General features: G+C 45.2%; 1 protein-coding gene and 1 long non-coding RNA gene across 2 annotated transcripts in view; one reads left to right on the top strand and one right to left on the bottom strand.

Moving 5' to 3' along the window:
* Positions 1 to 5,916: 5,916 nt before the first annotated feature.
* LOC116542181 lies at positions 5,917 to 14,250 on the bottom strand. The gene is made up of 3 exons (XR_004265116.1): positions 14,150 to 14,250; positions 8,826 to 8,952; positions 5,917 to 6,050 (listed from the first exon to the last, which is right to left on the bottom strand). It is a non-coding gene; the product is annotated as an uncharacterized LOC116542181 (long non-coding RNA).
* Positions 8,280 to 25,500, top strand: part of ITIH6 (inter-alpha-trypsin inhibitor heavy chain family member 6) — a 39,889-nt gene continuing 22,668 nt past the window's right edge. The window contains exons 1-5 of the mRNA XM_032266954.1: positions 8,280 to 8,433; positions 9,419 to 9,573; positions 14,460 to 14,570; positions 15,403 to 15,650; positions 17,786 to 17,955. Coding sequence (XP_032122845.1) covers positions 8,332 to 8,433; positions 9,419 to 9,573; positions 14,460 to 14,570; positions 15,403 to 15,650; positions 17,786 to 17,955 — 786 coding nt within the window. The 5' untranslated portion in view covers positions 8,280 to 8,331. The remainder of the gene's footprint in view (positions 8,434 to 9,418; positions 9,574 to 14,459; positions 14,571 to 15,402; positions 15,651 to 17,785; positions 17,956 to 25,500) is intronic.

Genomic DNA, 25,500 nt, shown 5'->3' with positions numbered 1-25,500 from the left:
AGAGAACAAAATAAGATGTGAAATAATAGGAAGTAGACAAATCATCCTTAATTACTGACTATATAACTGCAGACCTGGAAAACCCAAGAGCATCAACTAAAAAGTTATTAGAAACCATAGTAAAATTCAGCACAATGGCTAGTTGCAGAAATAATATTCAATACCTTTCCACATCCAAATGTAATTCAAATGGTCACAAGTCTTCTGCTTTATGTGGTTACCTTTTACTATGCAAATAACATATCATGAATCCCTATGTTCCATGGATAATTCAAGATACACACACACACACACACACACACACGCACAAAGATTTCTTGCATATTCAAGGCAGTTTTCCTGTCTCTTCCTTTCTCTGAATTATTGCTTTCTCCGAGTGTGTGATATCAGTTTACCATGTTCTTGCCTCCTAGATTTTCTCCCTTATCCACACTAGACATAGCCCCTCCTTTTTTTCTACTTCTGGTATCTCAAATTCCCTATTTCTTCCAAATCATGGCAAGTTGGCACATTTTAAATGCCAAGATAAGGACTTTGGTCTTGATCCTGAGAGCACCCAGGAGTTATTAAAGGATTCTAGGCAAGGATACAGCATAGGTTTGTGTTTTAGAAAGAACACCTAGCTGCTATATGGAGTATGGTTTAGGTGTTGTCTTGGAAACAGGGAGAGTACTTATGACTTTTGAAGTCATCTAGGTAAGCAATGATTGTGCTTTGGCCTAGAGTGGTGGCAGGTAGTGAGAAGTGATTGAATTCAGGAGATAATAAAGAAGTAAAAGCAATTGAACTTGAGTAACTGGATTGTGAAGAGAAGGGCAAGGAGGAGGGGAGTGTCAAAGGGAACTCTGAGGGATCTGATTTGAGAGATTGTATGAATGGTAACCCCTTTCACTGTGATCAGGAATAATGAAGGAAGAGTGGATTTGAGGAGCAGGTTAGAGGAGAACAGAGTATTGATTTTGAGGCACCTGTGGCATGTCCCAGTGGAAATGTACCACAGGCAATTGAATATACATGTCTGAAGCTCAGAGAAATGGTCTGGGCTGAGGTTATAGATCCAGGAGTCATCAGCACATAACTGGTTCTTTAATTCATGAGAAAGGGCAACAGCACCCCAATGAATGCAGTGCTAGAAGAGACATGGGCCCACAGAAGAGCCCTGCAGCCCAACGGCATCTTTGGTATAGGTGGAGGAAAATGAGCTCATGAAAGAGTCTGATAAGGAGTGACCAAAGAGGTAGAGAGAAAAACAGGCGAGGCGCGGTGGCTCATGCCTGTAATCCCAGCACTTTGGGAGGCCGAGGCTGGCAGATCACCTGAGATCAGGAGTTCAAGACCAGCCTTGGTGAAACCCATCTCTACTTAAAATGCAAAAAATTAGCTGGGTGTGGTGGAGCACACCTGTAATCCCAGCTATTCAGGTGGCTGAGGCAGGACAATCACTTGAACCCGGGAAGTAGAGGTTGCAGTGTGCCGAGATCACGCCACTGCATTCCAGCCTGGGTAACAGACTCAGACACCATCTCAAAAAAATAAAATAAAAACCCAGGAGAAAGGAATGTCACAAAACCAAGGGAAGAGATTGTTTCAAAAAGAGGGAAGAGTGTCGAGGTCAATAGTGACGAATGCTGCCAAGAATCAAGAAAAGTAAGACCTGAAAAAATGTCTGGGGATTTTGACGATAAAGTGGTGGTCTCTGTTGACCTTGGAAGGAACAGTTTCAGTGCACATGTTTGTGACATAGATTGCTCGTTGCTTACCCTGATATCCATCCTCCTCTTCTTCCCTAGTAATAAGCCATCTGATCTTTAGCGAGATACATAGCATCACTGAGTAAAGGACAAGAGGACTAGGGTCACACGCTAAGGATACAGGATTAGTAAACTAGAAAGAACCTGGATCCATAACAATTTCATGAAGCCAACGTGAACTGCCTACCGCTGGATTTCTTTTAGGTGAGGCAAATAAATGTATGTCTTATTTAAGCCATTGTTATTTCAGAGTCTATTCCATGCAGCAGTTTCCTGATTGTAGTAAGTTGAAATATGAATAGCAGATATTCATGACAATGGGTATGGAATGCTTTCCCAAGAAACACCTGAGCTTATTGATTTCAAGGCTCTCCCAAAATACAGCCCCGACTGCTTTTATAGCCCTTTCCTTCCGTTTTTCTGAGCGTACTAAATACAGTTGCCTATATTCCACCTAAACAGAACGCTTCATTATAACCAGATATGCCCTGCCTTCTCTTACCTAGGAGCCTTTGCTCATGCAATTTTGTCCCCATGGGGAACACCCCCTGTTACAACTACCCTTCTGGTATATCTACGCTCTGTTACAAGCTCCAACATTTTAAGTTTCACAATGTTTTAGGTCCCAGCTGGGTCTTTGAGATCCTGGGGTAACTTAAAGGAACACAGAGTCAGAACCTTAGGAGATATTGTTGGATTCAAGGAAGTCAGGAAAAATCTCAGTCCAAATCCATCAGAGGCATTCCCAAAGATTGTCAAACCCAAACTTCCCCAGACCCCTTCCAATTCCACCACCTTCATAACATAATACCATAAACACCCTTATCTTATAACCTGGGGATCAGAGGGCAGGAGGCAACCTTATCAGGAGAGAAAAGACAAATTAGTTCATAATCTTTACCCTTTGACCAGAGATATTTCCTCCCACCTTCTTCTTGTGAACTCTTGGAATCTTGATCTTCAGCATCCACCCATAAACTCTGAAGAACCTAGGTCACTGGGTCTCAGACCCATTTCTAGCACCCATAGATTAGTAGACAAATATCTGAGACCATATAGATCCTACGTATCAACTAATGGGAAAGATGAAAGGCTGTTATCATCAGGCGGCTCTGTTCTGAAGATAAGGAAAGGCAAGCTAAGTATTGCTTAGTCCAGAATGCCGGGACGCAACTGTCTAATACCACAGGCATCCAAGACTCCAGATCCCTGAATTTCAAATGGAAAGCCCGGAATATCCCCACCACCAATCCTATCCTGGCACATTTCCCTTCTCCCAAAATATACAGAATCTGTATCTCTGAATTTTGGAAAATTCAGAGGTGATGCTGGGAGTGGGTGGCAAAGGTTTCCTTTTAAGGCTGCCCATCACTTCTTTAGTCATTTAAACCATGCAGCTCAGCATAGAAATCAACTTTAAATTGGACATCAGACATTCTTGTTCTTCAGATTTCCATAGCCATTCCCACCATTTGGAAACGCCTGATAATTGTTCCTTCTCCTAGGCCCCATTCCACATCCCTGTTGGACCCTTTCTGTCCCCCAACATGCTGGCAACTTCTTTCCTTTCCATTTCCAAGCTCCTGTGTTTTCTCTCTCTCTCTCTCTCTCTCTCTCTCTCTCTCTCTCTCTCTATCTCTCTCTTCCTCACCCCACCCCTAGGGTCTCACTCTGTCACCCTGGTTGAAGTGCAGTGGTGTGATCCCGGCACACTGCAACCTCCGCCTCCTGGGCTCAAGTGATCCTCCCATTCCAGCCTCCAGAAGTAGCTGGGACTACAGCACATGCCACCACACCCAACTAATTTTTTTTTTTTTTTTGTATTTTTGTTAAAGACAGGGTTTCACCATGTTGCCCAGGCTGGTCCCAAATTCTTGGACTCAAGCGATCCACCTGCCTTGGCCTCCCAAATTGTTGGGATTACAGGCATAAGCCACCAAAACTGGCCTTTGTCCTCCTTCTTGAGCTGCTGGTAAAATCTCATTTTTCCCCTTTTATCTGTAGGGTAGTTTAATTTACTTTGTTTCATTCCAAGCCCTAAGGGCTATCTTTCCACAGCAAAAATGACATTTTGTTAAACAAAAGTCAAATTTCCCATAGATGAGGAAACCTGTTACCTACTTTTGGACTAACTCTGATTCTCCCCTGTTGTCTGTATATCGAGTCCTTCCTCAGCACAAGCTATGAGCCATGATTAGGCCATTCAACAGAAAATGAGCACCAACTATGTATTAGACACCTCTACAGAGGTGGCCCTTGCTCTTAAGGGGCTTATTTTTATATTGCGCAAACACTAGCCTCATTTCACACATGGCAATATTAAGAGTGAGAGAGGTAATTTGCCCAAGGCAAGGCGACCAATAGGTGGCACAGAGAGGACTTGAACCCAGGTCAGTGGAATATCAAATACCAAAGCCTTAACCACTACACTATACTTTGTCCAATTTTTTAAGTACCAGAATATCCTTTCCAACACTCTTCACAGACATATGCTAGGCACATTACGGTATGTTTTTCATCTATGGAGGCAAGTCTAACCCAATATCCACATGCCCATTTAGATATTGTCATAAAGTGTCATAGGAAATATAATTACGTCATTGTTATGAGATCAACATGCAGTTTTTAACATTTGATTTTTATGAATTTCATGCTTGTACATGACAACAAATGAAATAGTACAGATCATATGATAAAAACTAATAGTCCCCTGCCTCAACCCTCTCCATCTCCATCCCACCCCCTCAAAGCCAACTTTTAACAGTTTTCAGTTTTAGCTCTACTGTTGGTTCCCTTTACAACTCTAGATAATATGCGTGTTATGTTTCTTTTAAAAAACAAATAGACAATATCCTACTGACCTCCAGAGATGGCAATAAAGATTTTGTTTATGTACACTCCCTCATTTTTCCCTCTACTTCCCTGCAATGGTTAACACTGATTTTTGGTTTTGGTTAATTTTGTAACTTGAAAAACATATACTCAGACCTGTATTTTGTATTTCATCCATTTTTGACAGGTAATTTTGACTCCCAACTTTTTTTTTTTTTTTTTTTTTTTGAGATGGAGTTTCACTCTTGTTGCCAGGCTGGAGTGCAGTGTCATGATCTCGGCTCACCACAACCTCCACCGTCCGGGTTCAAGCGATTCCCTGCCTCAGCCTCCCGAGTAGCTGGGATTACAGGCATGCCCCACCATGCCCGACTAATTTTTTGTATTGTAAAAATACAATAATATTTTTACAATAATTGTAAAAATACAAAAAATTAGCAGGCGTGACAGGGTTTCTCCATGTTGGTCAGACTGGTCTCGAACTCCTGACCTCGTGATCTGCCCACCTCAGCCTCCCAAAGTGCTGGGATTACAGGTGTGAGCCACCGCACCCGGCCCGACTCCCCACTTTTTTTTTTTTTCTTTTTTTTGAGACGGAGTTTCTCTCTTGTTACCCAGGCTGGAGTGCAATGGCGTGATCTCCGCTCACCGAAACCTCCACCTCCTCGGTTCAAGCAATTCTCCTGCCTCAGCCTCCCGAATAGCTGGGACTATAGGCACACACCACCATGCCCAGCTAATTTTTGTATTTTTAGTAGAGACGGGGTTTCACCATATTGACCAGGATGGTCTCGATCGCTTGACCTCGTGATCCACCCGCTTCGGCCTCCCAAAGTGCTGGGATTATAGGCGTGAGCCACCGCGCCCGGCCTCCCTACTTTCTAAGACAAGGCTATTATGGCCACAACCTTCCCCCTGTCCATTCAATGTCCCATATTGATAGTTTTATCTTTCCTTTTACATTGCCCTGGTCGTTAACATTTACATTCTGTTCTGCAGCCACAATCAGATCTTCTCTGCTTTGTCTCCCCACGTTGACTCTATGACCTGAAAACCAATAAACAGCATTCACATTATCATGGCTAGGTAAATATTTTTCAAAATCTAGCCAAGTAGTGAGCCTGGAATATACTTCCTTCTCTTCAAGTTCAATGTCACAATCTTTGCGCCTCTCAGAGGAGAATGTTTCTAGCATCAAGGTCAAATTGAGTTTTTCTTATACTCCATCAGCTGTTCATAATCATTACATTTTATTTTGCCTTGTATTTGGCCAAGATTTTCTTGAATAATTACACACACACACAGTTTCTAAAAGCCTTTCTTTGTTCCTTGAATTATATGCTTTTATTGTATTCACTCATTCAACAAATATTTTTTGAGTGTCTACTACATGCCAGGTACCATTCTAGATTAGGCTAGGGCAGTGAAGAAGACAGGTAGCAACCCTTGGCCCCAGTGGAGCTGATTCTAGTAAGGGAGAGAGAAAAAATAATCAGATAAATCAGTAACATGTATCCAAATTAAAATGTGTGATAAGTGCTATGGAGAAAAATTTCAGTTTGAAATAGATTGATCACAACAATGTGTTGTATATTTCAAAATAGCTAGAAAAGATGACTTGAAACGTTCCCAACACATAGAAATGATAAATGCTCAAGGCAATGGATACCGTAAATACCCTGACTTGATTATTACACATTCTGTGCATGTAACAAAATATCAACGTATCCCATAAATTTGTACAAATGTTATGTATCAATAACAAAAAATTAAAAAGTAAGTAAATAGGCTGGTCACAGAACGACTCACTGAAAAGGTGCATGTGGGCAAAGACTTGCATAAGGTAAGAGAACTAGTCAGGTGGATACCTCAACCTCCCAAAGTGCTGGGATTACAGATGTGAGCCACCACATCTGGCCTAATATGTGTTCGATAAAGTTTCTTTCATTGTATTGCTTTCTCTATCTAGAACTCCTATTATTCAAATGTTTAACTTGCTAGATTCATCCAGCTCTCTTAAATTTTATCTCACATTTTCTGTTGCCTTGGGTTTTTTGCCCTATATTCTGGGAGATTTCCTCAATGTCATTTCCCAGTCCTGAAAAATGTATTATTTCAGTAACTTATTTTTAATTTCTAAGGAATCTCTGTTTTCTCTGATTGTTCCTGTTTTCTGGCATCTAGTTCTTGTTTTATGCATGTTATATCTTCTTGAATATTATTGAGAATAGTATCATTTTCTTCCCCTGAAGTTCTCTTTTGTTTCCCAGATCCCCAAATTGCTCTAGGGTCACTTCTAATGATTTCTTTTAGTATTTTGCTTTCATGCTACAGGCTTCCTTAATTTGCTTGAGGTTCCTTGGCTACTCATTCATATTTAAGAGGAAAGGACTGGGTAGCTGATGGGAGTTTTCTCTATTGCTGTATAAGCAGAGCTGTTCTCTAGCTAGGATTCTCTCTCATGAGGAAATCCTGAGAGGAAACTTGCTGTGGACTTGTGGGAGGTGGCAACTGACAGGTTTTGGGACCCACAGATGCCAGAATGAGAAGACTTTGTTGTGATGCCAAATGCCCTAGGACAAATATGAGTGTTCCTGGGGCAGTTTGTGAAATGACAGTTTGTAAAATGTCAGAGATTTTGCCCCTGAGAGCAAGTACTGGAGCTGTCAGTGCTCCCTGTGTGGGTGGGTGGAGGAGGGAGGGGCGGGGGCGGCAGGGTTCTAACTGAACTGCTAGTCCTCCTGCAGACCTTCAAGTATTTTCCTTTTTCTCAGCCCCTCTCCCCACCCCCATCCTCCACAGGACCTGCAGATCCTGAGTCCAGAGCACCTCAGCTCCTCCCTTCTCCCTCCACTCAGGTCTCCCTAGGACAGGGAGCTTTCCACACTTCTGACCTCTGCCATGCCTCATCCTGCCCTCCTTCCAGCAGCTATTTACTGATCACTTACCATATGCCAAACATTCTAAAAGTACAAACTCACTTAATCTTCAAAAGAACTTTATGAAGTAGGTGCTATTACTATTCTTATTTTATAGATGAGGAAACTGAGGCTACAGAGAGGTTAGTTAACTTGCTCAATATTATACAGTCAGTAAGTGGCAGAACTGAGATTCAAACCCAGGTGATTTGAGTCCAGAGCGTGTATTTTGAAACCACTGTGCTATATTCCTTCTCAGTCCTGCCCCAGCCTGTCTTGGCCTCTGGCTATTCTGGAGATTGTAACCTTATTATGTCTGTGGAACCCCTAAACTGTTATGGGATCCTGAGTAAGTCCCTCCCAGCACTAGGCTAAATACCAGGAAAGACCAGCATTGGGGGCTTGCCTTGCCAGTCCCTCTCTCATCTCTGCTACCTTTTTAAGATGATCAATGCTAAGTGACCTTTCTCTGGCCCCAGTTACTGGGCTCCTGTGGATGTTTATAGGAAAGAAAAACCCCACCCTGAGCCAACACACCAAACAGACAGACCCAGCACTCTGGTATGTTTAGTTTCCATTCATCTTACAGCTGGATGAGGGGAAAAAAGGAAGCATGGAACCGGCCCTTCTCCAGGCAAGATGCCAGTCCCAGCTCTTGGACAATCCTGACTTGTGTGAGCCTCAATGCCACATTCAGAGCCTTCACCACCCTTCAGGATGGTCCCTCCCTCTCAAGAGAAGGGATACCTGGAGGTTTAAAAGAGCAAGGGTTTGGAAATCGGGCTCAGATCTTCTGTACATGAACAACAGATCCAGGCCAGGGGTGTATCATGTCTGGGTGGAGGTACCTCTTCTGTGTCAGCTTTTTGCTGACCATTCTTCTTGAACTGACATACCAGGGACCTCCTGTCCCCCCTTCATCAAGCACAAAGGTCAGTTCTGGGATGAGGGAACAAAGCTTGGGGATTTGTGATAAAATTAGCTTCTTGGGGGGAATTTGGGAAGGTTGTTCAGTCTGTTTCATGACTGAGAAGCTAGAGCCACAGAAAAGAGGTACTATTTGCTGAGCACATGTCAGGTGCTACACCAGGGGTCCCAAAATTATTATTTCATTTAGTCCTCACAGTATCTCTGTAAGCTGGGCTATATTATTATCCCCATTATAGAGAAGAGAAAACAGAGGTTCCAAAGTTAAGACACAGGAAGTTGCAGAACCAGAATTTGAACCTAGGTCCATCTGATCTCAAATTGTCCTCATGTCCCACTGGCCCACACTGGGAAGGAACTGGCTGTGCATCATATGTGGGAAGAGAGGGACCATTACCTCAAAAAAAGGGGAGGACGGAGATAGATCTTGTACTTGCTGTGTGACCTCAAAATGGACGCCAGCTACTTATCATGCTTGCAGTGCGTGATTATGCTTATAAGTGCAATTCTTTACACCTGAGATCCTAAAGAAGAAAAAAAATCAATGAATGGCGGCTGCTCTGTTATATTCTAAAGCCTTGTTACTCAAAGTGAAATCTGTGGACTAGCAGCAGCAGCATCATCCCATGGGAGCTTGTTAGAAAGATAAAATCTCAGCCCTCACTCCAGTCTTTCTGGATCAGAATCTTCATTTTAACAAGATCTCTAGGAGAGTCATGTGCACATTAAAGTTAGAGAAGTGCTTGCCCAGAGAGGCCCCTTGATCTCTAATCTTCTGTGAGTCTTGCATTCTGAGACTTGATAAAGCTTGCTGAAGTAATCAGGCAGATAAACAAAATGGATGGCAGAAGCTGTTTCCCCACTCTGGGCCTCAGTTTCTCCGCCTGTATACTTTGAGGCCTGTGCAGGAATCTTGGGTTCCCAAGTAGTAGCCCATCTAGGCTGAGGACATAGTCCACCTAAAACACCTCTTCCTGTCTTCTCTCTCAGCTGTTAATGACAAGCTATTCCATGCGCTCCACGGTGGTGTCTCGCTATGCCCACACCTTGGTCACCTCTGTCCTGTTCAATCCACACGCTGAAGTCCATGAAGCCATCTTTGACCTGGATCTGCCTCATCTTGCCTTTATCTCCAATTTCACTATGTGAGTCTGCTTCCAAAGTCACCACTTTATTCATTTGTGCATACATTTGTTCATTCTTGCGTTTTTTTTCTGTCAGCAGAGCATAGTGATTAAGAAAACTTATGCCGAGATCAGACTTCTTGAGTCTGAATCCTGGCTCTACCAGTTTGGGACCCAGGGCAAGTTACTTCATTTCTGGGAGTCTCATTTTATACATCCACAAAGTGCAGATAAAATTAGAACCCACTTTCAAGAATTAAATGAATTAATATATGTGGACACATATGCTAAAATTAGTGCCAGGCACATATTAAGTAGTTGAAAATATTAGCTTTATTAGTTTTTAAACAAAGATCTCCTGATGCTGACTGTGTGACTTACACTGTGTTGAGTCCAACAGAAAGAGGAAGGTGAACTGCATATAGTCCCTAGTCTCAAAGAGTTCACAGCTTAACAGGGGGATATAAAAAAAGAAACTGGCCCAGCACAGTGTCTCACACCTGTAATCCCAGAGCTTTGGGAGGCTGAAGTGGGAGGATTGTTTGAGGCCAGGAATTCAAGACTAGCCTGGGCAATATAGGGAGAACCCATCTCTAGAAAAACACTAAAAATTAGCAGGGGCCGGGCGCGGTGGCTCAAGCCTGTGATCCCAGCACTTTGGGAAGCCGAGGTGGGTGGATCACAAGGTCGAGAGATCGAGACCATCCTGGTCAACATGGTGAAACCCCATCTCTACTGAAAATACAAAAATTAGCTGGGCATGGTGGCGTGCGCCTGTAGTCTCAGCTACTCAGGAGGCTGAGGCAGGAGAATTGTGTGAACCCAGGAGGCGGAGGTTGCGGTGAGCCAAGATCCTGCCACTGCACTCCAGCATGGGTAACAAGAGCGAAACTCCATCTCAAAAGAAAAAAAAATTAGCAGGGCATGGTGGCACATGCCTATAATTTCAGCTACTCAGAAGGCTGAGGCAGGAGGATCGCTTGAGCATGCGAGGTTGAGGCCGCAGTGCACTGTGATCTGCACTCTAGCCTGGGTGACAGAGCGAGACTGTCTCTAAAAAAGAGCCTTGGGTTGAGGGGCAGCTAGTAGATTACTTTAGTAAAGTATGCTAGGGAAAAAGGGAAGTCTGAATGTGAAATGTCTGGAATGGTGAGGTGGACCAGAAGACAATGGTGAGTTTGCTATTCCCAGGCTGGTGGAGAAAACCTCAGAAAGATGACACCTAAACTGCGGCTTGAAATAGGACATCTTCACCAGGCAACCAGGGTGAGGGCAGGACTGGAGGAATCCAGGAAAAAAGAATAAAGGCACAAATGTTCCCTCAATGAGAGGAACTGCAAGTAATTCCATGTCGCCGTACTGTCAGGGACAGACAAGAGGTAGAAGAGTGGTAAAAAATAAGACGTGAGACGCAGAGAAAGACGAGGCTGTGGAGGGCTTCCAATGTTAGAACACCTACCTGGGTCTCACTTAATGGTCTCTAAACCATCTCATGTGTTTGCACACCTATCAGGAAAAACTTGATCATATATTCCCAAAACATATGTACTTATTAATTTATGCGTTACATAAATATACTACTGAGCAACTATATTAGGTACATTATGAAGCATATAAATATTAATCACCAAAGGATGAGAAAAAAGCCCTATAAATAGAGTGGGAATATTATTTCCCACTCCCTCTTGATTTGTCTCCAGCATCCCCTGGGGCATGTGCACCCCTCTTTAGAAATAAGTATGGGCCGTAATGAGGAGACATGGCAAGGTTTTAAGCAAGGAGAGATGATTGTGAAGTGGTAGTGGGTTGGAGGGACCAGCTAGGTGGCCAGAAGCTGAGTAGGCAAACAGGGGCAGAACCCACGTGGGAGATGCGGAAGGTGGGAGCAGAACAGCGGTGGTGGATCTGAGAGGCCATCGACGGACAAACAACCTGACTAGTGGGGAGTAAGTCAATATAGATGGTGTTTACCTTTTTGCGGCTTGTTAGACCTGGTAGATGACAGCGCCCTGTTAAGGTGATAAACAAGGAAGCCGGAGCAGATAAAGAGAAAGCTCCCCTCCCTGTGTCCATGTGTTCTCATTGTTCAACACCCGCCTATGAGTGAGAACATGCGGTGTTTGATTTTCTGCTCTTGTGTCAGTTTCCAGGTTCATCCATTAGCATGGGGAGAAATGCCAGATATAGGTGATGGGGAGGAAGGCAGCAAATCCCACTGCCACGTGTGTACCTATGCAACAATCTTGCATGTTCTTCACATGTACCCAAAAACCTAAAATGCGATAAATAAATAAATAAATAAATAAATAAATAAAGAGAAAGCTTAGTGAGGCCTCATTAGCCAGTATCACACCTTAGTGTGAATTACAAAAAGGCCCCTGAATTAAGGTAGAGGGACTATCAGATTTACTAGATTACTGAGCCGAGCACAAACAGAGTATCTGTCCTTGTTCAGCCCCACTTGTCCCTGTTAGTTGGGAGAAGGTTCTTGTGCCATCAATAATCTGTACAGCCTGAAACAGCAGCCCTGGGGTGGGTCTAGGCTGTGCCGTCAAGAACCTCCTGGCACTTCCCCTGGAAAAGGATTGTGTTAGAGGGGACCGGTATGGAGTCAGAGCCAGGGAGCTGAGGGGAGACGTGCTGAGGCAGTCAAGGAGGGCTTCCTGGAAGCAGGATTTCCATATGGGTAAGATTTGAAGGGAACAAGATCATTGCGTGTTGGGACCCAGGGGAATCAAGGACCAAAAAGAGCAGGCATGGGTCTGGAGTATGGGGGCAAACCAGAGAGGCTGGCAGTCAAATGATGTGAAGGCCAAGTAGTCAAGCAGAATTTGGATTTTTGCTTCAATAGAAAAAAAAACACCAAAAGAATTTTCAAAAAAAATTAAGCAAAGCAGGCTGGAGGAAATGTTCTTGGGCAGACTCTGTGGAAAGTATGCTGGCTGGAGGCAGTGCACACACAGAGGCCCCAGTGTCCTGCTGCCAGACCAGCTCCACCCTACCCCCCCACCCCCCAGGAGACCTTGAGGAGGTGCCAGCTCGGCCCACCCCCACACTAGCCCAGCCACAGCAGTACTCTGTTTCAGCTGCCTAGAAACACTTCTTGCCTGAGTGGTCTCTTCTGCTGCCTGCCTATCCTCCCTCAGTGTTCCTGGAAGCTCCTGCCTTAGTCAAACAACTTTCCTGACACCTGTGCCTCAGTTACTCCATTTGTAAAATAGAAGCTGTTGTACTTGCATGCTACAGACTGGCACTAACTTTCTCTAGGACACCTAACTATTACTCCTCAAAGGTTAGCTCTGACCCATCCCTCCCCTTTGCAAGATTTGTCCAAGACGCTCCATTCACCATGGCAAAAAGTCTTATGAGCGGCTGTATGAGCTCATTGAGTCTTGTGTTCAAAGCCCCCTATTCTCTAGGCCCCCTCTTCCACTCCAGCTTTCTCTCCATGCCTCCCTTCTCTGACCCTCCACTCCAGCCAAATTTAACTACTTGCTGTCCCCTGAAACACATTCTGTGTTCTCCTGCTGTCTGCCCAGGATGTCCACTCCACAATAATTGTGGAGTACCTCCTCTGTGCCAAGCCATATTCCAGGCACCACAGATAACAGCAGCAAATAAAGCGGTAAGAGTCAGTCAGATTGTGGATGTCTTCTAAAGATGGAGCTGAAAATCCCTGATGGATCGGATGTGGACTGTGAAACAAAGAGGAGTATCCAACATGGCTCTAAGATTTTTAGCTGAGCAACCATGTCCTGAAACAAGGATACCAGAGGAGGAGCAGATTTGGGAGGGGAGAGTTATCAGGGGCTCAGTTTTGGATATGTTCAGCTTGAGGTCTCTGTGGAACATTCTAGTGGAGATGTCAAGTAAGCAACTGGATGTATGGGTCTGGAGTTCAGGGCACAAGTCCACACTGGAGATAGAGATTTGGGAGTCATCTGTGTATAAATGGTATTTAAGGTCATGGTGCTAAATGACATCACCTGGAGAGTCAACGTAGAAAGAACATAGGACGGAAGGGGAGAGGGAGAGAGAGGAGAGGATAAAAGGTTGACAACAGAGTCTTGGAGTGTTCCAAAGGTTTAGAGGTCAGGAAGAGAAAGAGCCAACAGAGGAAACTGAGAAGGCATGGCCAGTGAGGATTATCTAACCATATCCTCCCTGTCTTTCAGGCCTAGCTTCAAGGCTGCCTTCTCTAGGACCCTTTCCTGAAGACTTGGGCAAAAGTGTTCTCTCCCTTCTTTGGGCTTCTTTTGACTTTATTAGCTTCCTTAGAGAAATAGGGAAAACGGGGGTAAGCAAGTCTGAGCTCCCTGCAGACAAGGCCTCCTCCTTAGTCAGGCCCAAAAGCCTTTGCAGCAACTTGTACACTTCTTTCACAATTTTTACCACTTATACCACCCATATTATTTACTTAATATATTTTATATTACTATGGCAGTATTAATGAATATTTTTTCAATATTTTCTGAGTTAGTCTTATTCTGAGCAACAATATCTATGAGATCATGGGTTTAATGTGTTAGTTGTATTTTTAGTAAACATTACTGTAAATACATAACAATTATAATAAAAACATTCAGTTATATCATACCTAACATTATGTTGTGTGCCAAAGGCAGAATTCATTCAGCACTTTGGGAAACACGAAACTCTAACACCAGATCCACCATATGCTGTGTGGCCTCTATTTCCCCATCTGACAAATGGAGATAATGAAAATCTCCTTTTTCTTTTCTCTCCTTTTCTTGCCGTTCACACTGGGGCTTTCTGGCACTGTGCCGTTCTTTCTCTTTCCCTATCTCTATCCCCCTCCTCTTTCTACCTCATGTGTCTCTTGCTCTGTCTCTGGTCAACTCTTTATTTTCTGTCTCTGCCGTCCCTCCTCTTTCTTGCCCCCTTAGGACCATCAACAATAAAGTCTACATTGCAGAAGTCAAAGAGAAGCACCAGGCAAAGAAAATCTATGAAGAAGCCCATCAGCAGGGAAAAACAGCTGCTCACGTAGGCATCAGGTAAGGCCCCATCCAGTCCAAACATGACTTAATCAGCTTAGCTGTGTGACCAGGGGAGATGCACCTTCTCTCTGGTCCTCAGTCTCCATCTCTGTAAAGTGGGGACATGACGTCTACTTCACAGGATCATGTGAAGATGATGTGAATTAATGAATATCAAAGCCTGTAACAGAGTGGGTATTCAATAAATGGAAATGTGCTTCCCCATTTCCACTTTTCTACTGTCAGCAGATTGTGGCTTATTTAAGAACTGGCACCTTCCGGGAAGGTTACATGCAAGTGAGATTTTTCTAAATTGAATTTTGTTTCCTGAGTTCCATTCAGCTGGCAGAAATGTATTGTCTTCCTTCAGTGTTTCCTCCCAGCTTCCAAGAGAGTTTCCTGGAGCGAAAAACTTTAGCTTTGCCTCCAGCAAACTGAGTTACTGCCATATACGCAAGCTCCTTCAAAATCACAGGGGAGGGGAGAGTGGGAGGGGCTGTTAGAAGGGGATGAGGCATTGTATGTAAATTGAAAACTCTTTTGTAAGATGAATCATTAGACTCTAGTTGGTGTGTTCTAGATTCAGATTTTCATGGACTAAGTTCCCTTAAGACTGGGCCACCTGTGAGATAATTTCTCAAGCAGAATATTTAGGAGGTTGAATGAGGGAAGGAGGGAGAGACAGACTGATGAGTGCCTGCATGGATGACAGACCATGGGCCAGTGACTCAGTTGAACGAGAAGCCTAGTCAGGTCTGCTGGGACCAGGGTTAGGGTTAGGCCATCTAACAGCCCCTGTACTCCTCAAAAGATACCTTTGTCTTCCCACCCTCCTCCCTTTCCTGCCCAGGGACCGGGAATCAGAGAAGTTCCGCATCTCCACCAGCCTGGCAGCAGGCACAGAGGTGACTTTTTCCCTGGCCTATGAGGAACTGCTTCAGCGGCACCAGGGCCAGTACCAGCTGGTTATGAGCCTGAGGCCCGGCCAATTGGTGAAGAGGCTGAGCATAGAGGTTACAGTGTCAGAAAGGACAGGCATTTCCTATGTGCACATACCACCCTTGAGGACCAGCCGCCTGCGCACCAATACCCATGCAAGTATGTGGGCAGCACTATGGGTCACCCATCAGACATGGCCTTCCCTGATTGAGAACCGTCCCAATTCCATTGGGTTTCCCTCTAGTGTCACTTCTGCTCTGTACTCACTGCCAAGTTCCTTACTGATTCAGTGAGAAGAGGGCATGTTTGAAGTTGAAAATATTTGGATTTTAACTTTGGCATGATCCTGACAGGCTGTATGACCTGGCACATTACAAACTTCCCAGACTCTTGATTTCCCTAGAAAAAACATCAGTGATAAGGGAGGGCTCGTTGGATGGGCTCATGAAGTTAAATCATGGGTTAGCCATGCTGAAGGTTGTAGAAGCCACATTGGCCAAATCGTGCTTTTCCCTGGATCCCCAGAGAATGGCAGGACAGTGAGCGCACAGCAAGTACAGGCTCCCTGGAGGACACCGTCTCATGCCCTGGAGGGAAGAGGTGTCCTGCCTGAACAGGCTTGCTTCACATCTCACCCAGAGGTTTTGGAAGGCCAGGCTGGCTACATCAGAATCACAACATGGGCTCCTAGAAACGCAGATTCCTGGAGCCCAGCCTTCAGGGTCTGGTTCAGTAGCATGGGGGTGGGGACCGGGAAGCTGTGTCTTTAACCAGTGTCAGGTGGCCTTGACGTCCAGCCAGGCTGGAGAACCACGGAGCTGGCCTGCTCACCTCATCTGAGAGATGGGAGGACAGGCGCAGAGAAATCCCCAGCGCATGTGTCCACCATATAAAGCTGTTTAGCATTGGAGGTCCCACCTGATTCAACCCTGTTGGCCCAGAGAGGCCCTGTGGTGGACAGCGGATGCAGCACACACAGACAGACACACACTGGAACCAAGTCCCAGCGCTGACACTCCCCTAACGTGGGACCATCAAAGCCAGTCACTCCATTGCTCGACTTCACTTTTCCCATCTGTAAAATGGACGAGACGGCATCTACAGCCCAGGACCACTGTGAGACTCGGAGAGAATTCCTCCCTCCCGATTATGTGGTGCAGAGAAGATTGCGCCATCACCATGCTCATTAGCATTAGGTGGCACTCACTGAGATGCAGCTATGGCTCCAAACGCTTTACATGAATGGCCTCGTTTATTTCCCACAAGCACTGCCTGTGCTGTCGATGAGGAGCCAGAGGCTTACAGGGACACACAGCAGCAGCGGGGACCTGGGCCCACAGGCCATCTGAGTCCCTAGGCCTGAACTCTTCAGCCCTAAGCTATAAATGGCAGGTCCCTCCCCCATTCTCCTTAAAGGTTAAAACAGAGGGTCGAACCAATCCTGTGGGGGAGAAAGCAGAACAAAGAGCTCCAAGAGGAAGGAAGCCAAGGGAATGTATGTGAACAGGCGCCTCAGAGAGTGTGGGGCTCCGTGTGCCCCTGAGCTTCCTGACAGCTGTAGCAGGAAGGAGGGGGAGCAGAATTCCCAGTTTCTATTTTCTGGAAGAAAAGGAGGCACAGAGACATTTCTAAATGGACATTTGTCTTGGATTCCAGAGGAGATGATCTTTGTGGCCAGCTCAGCAAACATCCGGGACCAGAGATTCATCTGATTTCATGAGACTCTAAAAGGCTTGTTCTCACACGTGGTGCCCAGAGTCAGAAGGCAGAAAGAAAAGAAGAAATAGCAAATCGGATCCAGAAGACAACCTTGCTAGGCTGCTGTCTCCCGCAGCAGTGGGGGGAAGCGGGGAGACCCAGACCTTGTCTGTGTGTCTGTCTGTCTCCTGGACACACACTGACTGCACTGCCTCTCTGGGAAGAGACGCTGGCTGCTGGTCTACCTCAGGACATGCCATGTCTCCAAAGACTGGGCCCCAGGTTGCATGGGCAGTGAGGCAGGGTGAGGTTACCAGTGAGGATCACACTGCCAGGGCCTGGGAGCTGAGGGCCAGGCTGAGTCTGTCCAGCTGGGCTTGTTGGAGGAGGCAGAGAGGAGCTGACTGTGGGACTGGGAGAGGATCGCAGGGCAGGTGGAAGGCTGTCGTAGGCAGGAGGCGCCAGCGGTTGGCCAGGGGTTACACTTCTCACCCTCCCCAGATAGCACCCCTTACCCCTTGTGCTGCCCTTTCCCTGATTCTTTTGTCTGGCAAGCCCTCCATACAGCCCTGCCCCAATCTTCCCCACTCATACAGGTGAGGTGGATTCACCCCCATCCACCAAGATCGAGAAGGGAGACACCTGTGTTCGAATCACCTACTGCCCGACGTTGCAAGACCAGTCAGCCTTCTCCGGCTCAGGCATCATGGCCGACTTCCTGGTGCAGTACGATGTGGTCATGGAGGACATCATTGGAGATGTGCAGGTGACGGGGTCTGGGGAAAGGGGAGAAAGGGTTGGCTCTGGGGTTAGACAGGCCTGAGCAATGACCGGGCCTCTCCAAGTTGTTCACTCTAGTTTCCCTAGGGATACGCGAGAGCTAGCGAACAAGGATACACTGACGTGAAAAGACAGATGGCTTCAACCTTGGGAGACACATTGAATCCCCCAAAGGGTTGGAGACCTGGATCTGTCTTCACTGAATCAAGTGCTCAAAGGACCCATCCCTAACTGAAGCAAGTCATAGCCCACTCGAAGACAATCCTTCTGAGAAATGAACCCTTCGCCACTAATTGGGCGCCCATGCTCATGGGCTCTCACGCGTTCTGCAGCTCCTATGCTCTCCTGTGTTCTCTGAGGCTTCCTTGCTCTCTCTTGGCTTTTAACAATCCTTTTTGCTTCAGTGGAGTCATCTGCCTAAACATGGAGCCCTTCAATTCTGAGCTTCCGCACTCATGAAAAACAGCAGAGGTCCCACGCTCTCTCAGACGGGAATGCACAGAGCACTGATCCCAGGGGTCTGGCTTGAGCATGAGGATCGCGGGGCAGCCTGAGACATCTGTTCCCACCCTGCATCTCCCACCACAGGACTCTCAACCCCAGCACATAAACCACCCTCCAGCTGCCCCACACCACACCACACCTTTCTCCAAAGCACCCGAGCCTGCCTCTCGTCTGTGTGAGCATTTGCTCATGGTGGCAGCTGCCCTGAGAATGACTTCTTCCTCCTTGCTCCACTACTCAGCATCCTCGTGTCCCTGAAAGCCTGCCAAAACACCTCCTCCTTGATGACTGCAATCCATCAACAATTCCTTTGTCTGCCCTGGACCAAAAGTGTCCTGTGGTTAAATCTCTTCTCATGCATCATTCATTCATTCATCCATTCATTCATTTGTTGAATGAATATGTGGACTAGGCCAATCCTGTACTCATTGACTCTGACAACTCAGAAGTGAGTCAGATGCAGCCACTCATCTCCCTCTGCCATCTCCCCGTCCTGAAGCAGCCAGATACGCAGAGCCCTGACAGCCATGAATGTTCTAGGTGCTATGTATAAGTCTGTCATGGGTTCTGTGGGGGTGCCAGTGGAGGAGGGTTTCAGGACCATCACCCTAAAGGAGTTGGAATTTAAGTTAGCATGGGAAAAATGAAACAGATGTATCTGCAAGTCGGTCGATAAGGTGATGGGAAAAGCATGCAGAGAGAAGGAACAGAATGTGCAGAGGCACAGCGGTGTGGCTCAGTCTGTTGTGTAGGGGGAGTAGAAGTTATTCTCTTGTCAGGATAGGAGCTGAGGGTACCTTGCCAGCAGGTGGCAGCAGGGGCTTTAACCTGGTGTTCTGCCATGTGGGTGTGTTTAGTTCATGGAGGCATTCCTCTGCTGGTTCACTCTTTACCATTACCACAGCTGCCTGCAGTCAAAATACAGATGGAAGGCATGGGATTAGGCATTGACTAGTACAACCAGGAACTCGCATGCACCGTGAGCCCTGACGCCTGCTGACACCCCACCAGGAGCACTCAGTTCAGCTCCCACTTCCTACTTGAGTGTGCCCTTCATTCAAAGCTCAGCACATCCACCTGCTGGGGATAACTGGGCACCTCGTCTCTGTCATACACCTTATTGTGTTGGCCAACGTTGGGAGCTTCAAAGGGTATCACACATACAGCCTACTTACCGTCTCTGGGTGAGACACAGGAACCCAATACGGGCACCAGGGTAGAGGTGTCCCTTCCGTGACACACAAGATAGGATGGAAGCCGTAATGAAGAGGAAAGGCAGTCCGAGAAGGTTCCCCGGAGGAGACCAAGGCTGACCTGTGTGCTAAGGAATGAATAAAAGTGGGCCATGGAAGGCGACCTGTGGGAGGGAAAGGCATTCCAGCGAAGCGGTGGCTGCATGAGAAAAGAAACAGGCTAAGGCTCACCGAGCATGTGTAGGGAATTACAAATAGCTCGGCATTCTGGAGCAGAGATGTGAGATGAGAAACCCAAAGAGTCACGTAGAAGGCTGGAGAGTCCTGCAGGGCAACACAGCGAACATGGCATTTGTCCTGTAGGTGACCAGGGAGCCATGAGAGAAAATGACGTTGCAAGGTCGCGTTTACAGGGTCCCAGATGCTGCCTCTGAGCAGCATGGATGGGAGAGGCCACGTAGAAGAGGGGAACCTGAGAAAAATGAGGCCTGAGCGTGGGCTTGGTCAGTGAGGGATGAAGAGGAGGGTGGCCCGGAGAAGTATCCAGCAGAGAAAAGCAACAGGAATTGGAGGCTGATTGGCCGCAGGGAATGGGGGCCACCCGAGGATTGAAGGCAACACTGAGATTTGTCTCCAGAGTGACCGTGTGGATGACGGTGCCCGTGACCGGGAAGGCATACAAGGGCCACGCAGGGGCAGGACAACGAATTCACTGTTTGGGCAGGATGCATGGGAGGCTTCTTGAGACAAAGCAGGGCACAGGTCCAGCAGTGAGTGTGTACCCACTGGTGAGGGGCAATTGCGGGAGCCCTGGATGGGGGAAGAGATTCGGAGTCACTGGTAGGGGTCCTGTGGTGGAAGCCAAGCGACAGAGGGAGGTCACCCGGGGAGTGTGTGTGGAGCCAGAAGGGAAGATCCCTCAAGGCGCAGCTGAGGTGGAACGGCCTGATCCAGCAGCTGTGGATCCCCTCGGCCGCCCCATCGACTGCACACAGCCTACCCAGAGCCCCAGTCCCCAGCAGTTCACTCCACTGAGCTGCACCAGCATGATCATTTTCTTCTCATGCTTTGACCTGACAAATATTGGGAAGCACTGCGAAGGGAGTGGACAGACAGAGGCGGTGGAGAATGAGGAGAGCTCGCTGTCGCAGATGGCAGCGAAAATCACCTTTTGAAGACAGCATTTGTCATCCATGTTCAACTGTGACGTACATGGGTGGGGGAGGCAGTCCCAAGACACTCAAAATACAGCCATTGGGTTTGTGTGTTTTAGTAAAGTTGTTATTTTTCACTTTTGTGGGGACACGGTAGGTATATGTATGTATTTATGGGGTAAGTGAGATGTTTTGGTAGAGGCATGTGATCCGTAATAATGGCATCACGGGGTACCCATCCCCTCAAGCATTTGTCCCTGTTTTACAAACAATCCAGATATACTCTTTGACTTATTTGTAAATGTACAATTAAATTATTGTTGACTGTAGTCACCCTGTCATGCCATCAGATACTCTTATTCGTTATTTCTCACTTTTCTTTGTACCCATTAACCATCCCTGCCTTCCCCCGATCTCCCCACTACCCTGTACCCCCCAGCCCCTGGTAACCAATCTTCTACTCTCTACCTCCATGAGCTCAACTGCTTTCATTTTTTAGATCCCACTAATGAGTGGGATCATGTGAGATTTGCGTTCGTGTGCCTGGCTTATTTCATGTAACATAATCATCTCCAGTTCCATTCTTGTTGTTGCAAATGACAGGATCTTATTCTTTTTTTACGCCCGAATAGTACTCCATTGTGTGTATGTACCACGTTTTCTTTATCCATTCATCTGTTGATGGACATTTACGTTGTTTCCAAGTCTTGGCTATTGCGAACAGATGTGATCAAAAGGAGGGTGCGCATATCTCTGGGATATACTGATTTTCTTTCTTTTGGGAGTGTACCCACCAGTGGAATGGCTGGATTGTATGATGAAGCTCTAAGTTTTAGTTTATTGGAACCTCCACACTGTTCTCCGTACGGTTGTACTAATTTCCATGCCCACCAACAATGTATGGGCTTCCCTTTTCTCCACATCCTCGCCAGCATTTCTTATTGCCTGTCTCTTGGGTAGAAGCCATGTTAGCTGGGGTGAGATGATATCTCATTGTAGTTTTGATTTTCACTTCTCTGATGATCAGTGACGGGTACCTTGTCATATGACTGTTTGCCATTTGTATGTCTTCTTTTGAGAAATATCTATTCACATCTTTTGCCCTTTTTTGATTGTGTTTTTATGTTTTTTCTTATGGAGTTGTTTGAGCTCCTTATATATTCTGGTTATTCATCCCTGGTGAGATGGGTAGTTTGAAAATATTTTGTCCCATTCTGTGGGTTGTCTCTTCACTTTGTTGATCATTTCCCTTGCTGTGCGGAAGCTTTTTAACTTGATGTAATGCCATTTGTCCACTTTTAGTATGGTTGCCTGTGCTTACTGGGCATTATTCAAGAAATTTTTGCCCAGACCAATGCCCTGGAGATTTCCCCAAGGTTTTCTTGTAGTATTAATAGCATCATAGTTTGAGGTCTGGGATTTCAGTCTTTCATCTATTTGGATTTGATTTTTAGATATGGTGAGAGAGAGGTCTAGTTTCATTCTTCTACATATGGATAGCCAGTTTTCCCAGCACCATTTATTGCAAAGACTGTTCATTCCCCAGTGTATGTTCTTGGCACATGTGATGAAAATCAGTTCACTATAGATTAGTGTATTTCTGAGTTCTCTATTCTTTTCCATAAGTCTATGTGTCTGTTTCTCTCCCAGTACCAATCTGTTTTTGTTGCTATTGCTCTGCAGTATAATTTGAAGTTAGGCAATGTGATTCCTCCAGTTTTGTCCTTTTTGGCTTAGGATAGCTTTGTCTATTCTGGGTCTTTTCTGGTTTCATTTAAATTTTAGAATTGTTTTTTCAATGTCTGTAAAGAATGTCTTTGGGATTTTGATTAAGGTTGCTTTGAATCTGTAGATTGCTTTGAGTAGTATGGACGTTTTAACAGTATTGATTCTTCCAATCCATGAATATGGAATATCTTTTCATTTTTTGTGTGTGTCCTCTTCAATTTCCTTTAACAGTGTTTTATACTTTTCATTATAGAAATGTTTCACTTCTTTGGTTAATTCCTAGTACTTAATTTTATTTGTGCCTATTATAAATGGGATTTCTTTTCAAATTTCTTTTTCAGATTGTTCACTGTTGACATATACAAATGCTAGTGATTTTGTTTTGTTGATTTTGTACCCTGCAACTCTACTGCATTTGTTTATCAGTTCTAATATTTTTGTAGGATCTTTAGGGGTTTCCAAGTATAAGATCACGTCATCTGCAAACAAGGATAACTTGACTTCTTCCTTTCCAATTCAGATGTCCTTTACTTCTTTTTCTTGTCTGATTGCTCTAGGTAGGCCTTCCAGTATTTTGTTGAATAACAGTGGTGAAAGTGGGCATCTGTGTCATGCTTCAGACCTTAGGGGAAAGGCTTTCAGTTTTTCCCCACTCGGTATGATACTAGCTGTGGGTCTGTCATATATGTTGAGGTATGTTCCTTCTATTCCCAGTGTTTTGAAGGTTTTTGTCATGAAGAACTGTTGAGTTTTATTTAATGCTTTTCCAGCATTAATTGAAATGATCATATGGTTTTTGTCCTTCATTCAGTTGATATAATATATCACATTGCTTTGCATATGTTCACCCATCCTTACATCCCAGTGATAAATCCCACTTGGTTATGATGATCTTTTGAATGTGTTATTGAGTTCAATTTGCTAGTATTTTGTTGCAGATGTGTGCATCCATATTCATCAGAGTCATTGGCCTATAGTTTTCATTTTTTGATGTGTCTTTGTCTGGTTTCAGTATCAGGGCAATACTGGTCATGTAGAATGAGTTTAGAAGTATTCCATCTTCCTCTATTTTTTGGAATAGTTTGAGTAGGGTTGGTATTAGTTCTTCTTTAACTGTTTTGTAGAGCTGGGTGCTGTGGCTCACGCCTATAATCCTAGCTCTTAGGGAGGCAGAGGCGGGAGGATAGCTTGGGCCCAGGAGTTCGAGACCTGCCTGGGCAATATAGTGAGACCTCATTCTCCACAAAAAGAAAAACAACAAAAAGACAAAAATAAACAACAACAACAAAAATAAGCATAAGTGTGTTGTAGAATTCAGCCATGAAGCCATCAGGTCCTGGCCTTTCTTTACTGGGATACTTTTTACCATAGCTTTGATCCTGTTGTGTGTTATTGTTCTGTTTGTGCTGTGAATTTCTTCATGCTTCACTCATGGTAGGTTGTACATGTCTAAGAATTTGTCCATTTGTTCTAGATTTTCTTTTTGTTAATTTAACTTTTATGTTCAGAGGTAGACATGCAGGTTTGTTATATAAGTAAATGTGGGTCATGGGGGTTTGTTGCACAGATTATTTTGTCACCCTGGTATTAACCCTAGTACCCATTAGTCATTATTAGTTTTTATTTATTTATTTATTTATTTTGAGACGGAGTTTAGCTCTTGTTGCCCAGTCTGGAGTGCAATGGTGCAATCTTGGCTAAATGCAACCTCACCTCTTGGGTTCAGGTGATTTTCCTGCCTCAGCCTCCCAAGTAGCTGAGATTACAGGCACCTGCCACCATGCCCAGATAATTTTTTTTCTTTTTTTTGTATTTTTAGTAGAGACAAGGTTTCACTATGTTGGCCAGGCTGGTCTCGAACTCCTGACCTAAGACAATCACCCGCCTCGGCCTCTCAAAGTGCTGGGATTACAGGCGTGAGCCACCGTGCCCAGTACATTAGTTATTTTTGTTTGTTTGTTTTGAGACAGAGTTTCACTATTGTTGCCCAGGCTGGAGTGCAATGGTGCAACCTTGGCTCACGGCAACCTCAGCCTCCTGGGTTCAAGCGATTCTCCTGCCTCAGCCTCCCGAATAGCCGGGATTACAGGCATACACCATTATGCCCAGCTAATTTTGTATTTTTTCTAGTGACAAGGTTTCTCCATGTTGGTCAGGCTGGTCTCAAACTCCCAACCTCAGGTGAGCCGCCTGCCTCGACCTCCCAAAGTGCTGGAATTACAGGTGTGAGCCACCACGTCTGGCCCCATTAGTTATTTTTCCTGATTCTCACTCTCCTACCACCCTCCACCCTCTGACAGGCCCCAGGGGGTGTTGTTCCCCTCTACGTGTCCATATGTTCTTATCACTTAGCTCCCACTCATAATTGAGGACATGCAGTATTTGGTTTTCTGTTTCTGTGTTAGTTTGCTAAGGATAATGACCTCCAGCTTCTTCTCTGTTCCTGTTAAAAACAATCTCATTGTTTTTAATGGTTGCATACTATTTCATGGTGTATATATACCATATTTTCTTATCCAGTCTATCATTGATGGAAATTTAGGTTGATTCCTTGTTTTTGCCATTGTATATAGTGCTGTGATGGACATACATATACATGTGTCTTTATAATAAAAAAACGTATGCCCCTTTGATTATATACCCAGTAATGGGATTGCTGGGTCAAATGTTATTTCTGATTTTAGGTTTTTGAGGAATCGCCACACTGTCTTCCATAGTGGTGGAACTAATTTACACTCTCATCAACAGTGTTTAAGCATTCTGTTTTCCCTGCAACCTTGCCTACATCTGTTGTTTTTGGACTTTTTAATAGTAGCCATTCTGACTGGTTGTGAGATGATATCTCATTGTGGTTTTTATTTGTGTTTTTCTAATGATCAGCAATGTTGAGCTTTTTCTTCATATGATTTTTAGCTGCATGTATGTCTTCTTCTGAGAAGTGTCTGTTCATCC

The sequence above is a fragment of the Sapajus apella genome, unplaced genomic scaffold, assembly GCF_009761245.1.
Source record: "Sapajus apella isolate SASKATOON/1434 unplaced genomic scaffold, GSC_monkey_1.0 scaffold164, whole genome shotgun sequence".
In the NCBI taxonomy this organism is placed as follows: domain Eukaryota; kingdom Metazoa; phylum Chordata; class Mammalia; order Primates; family Cebidae; genus Sapajus; species Sapajus apella.
The sequence above is the reverse complement of the archived record's forward strand: the minus strand, read 5'-3'. Positions and strand labels throughout refer to the sequence as shown.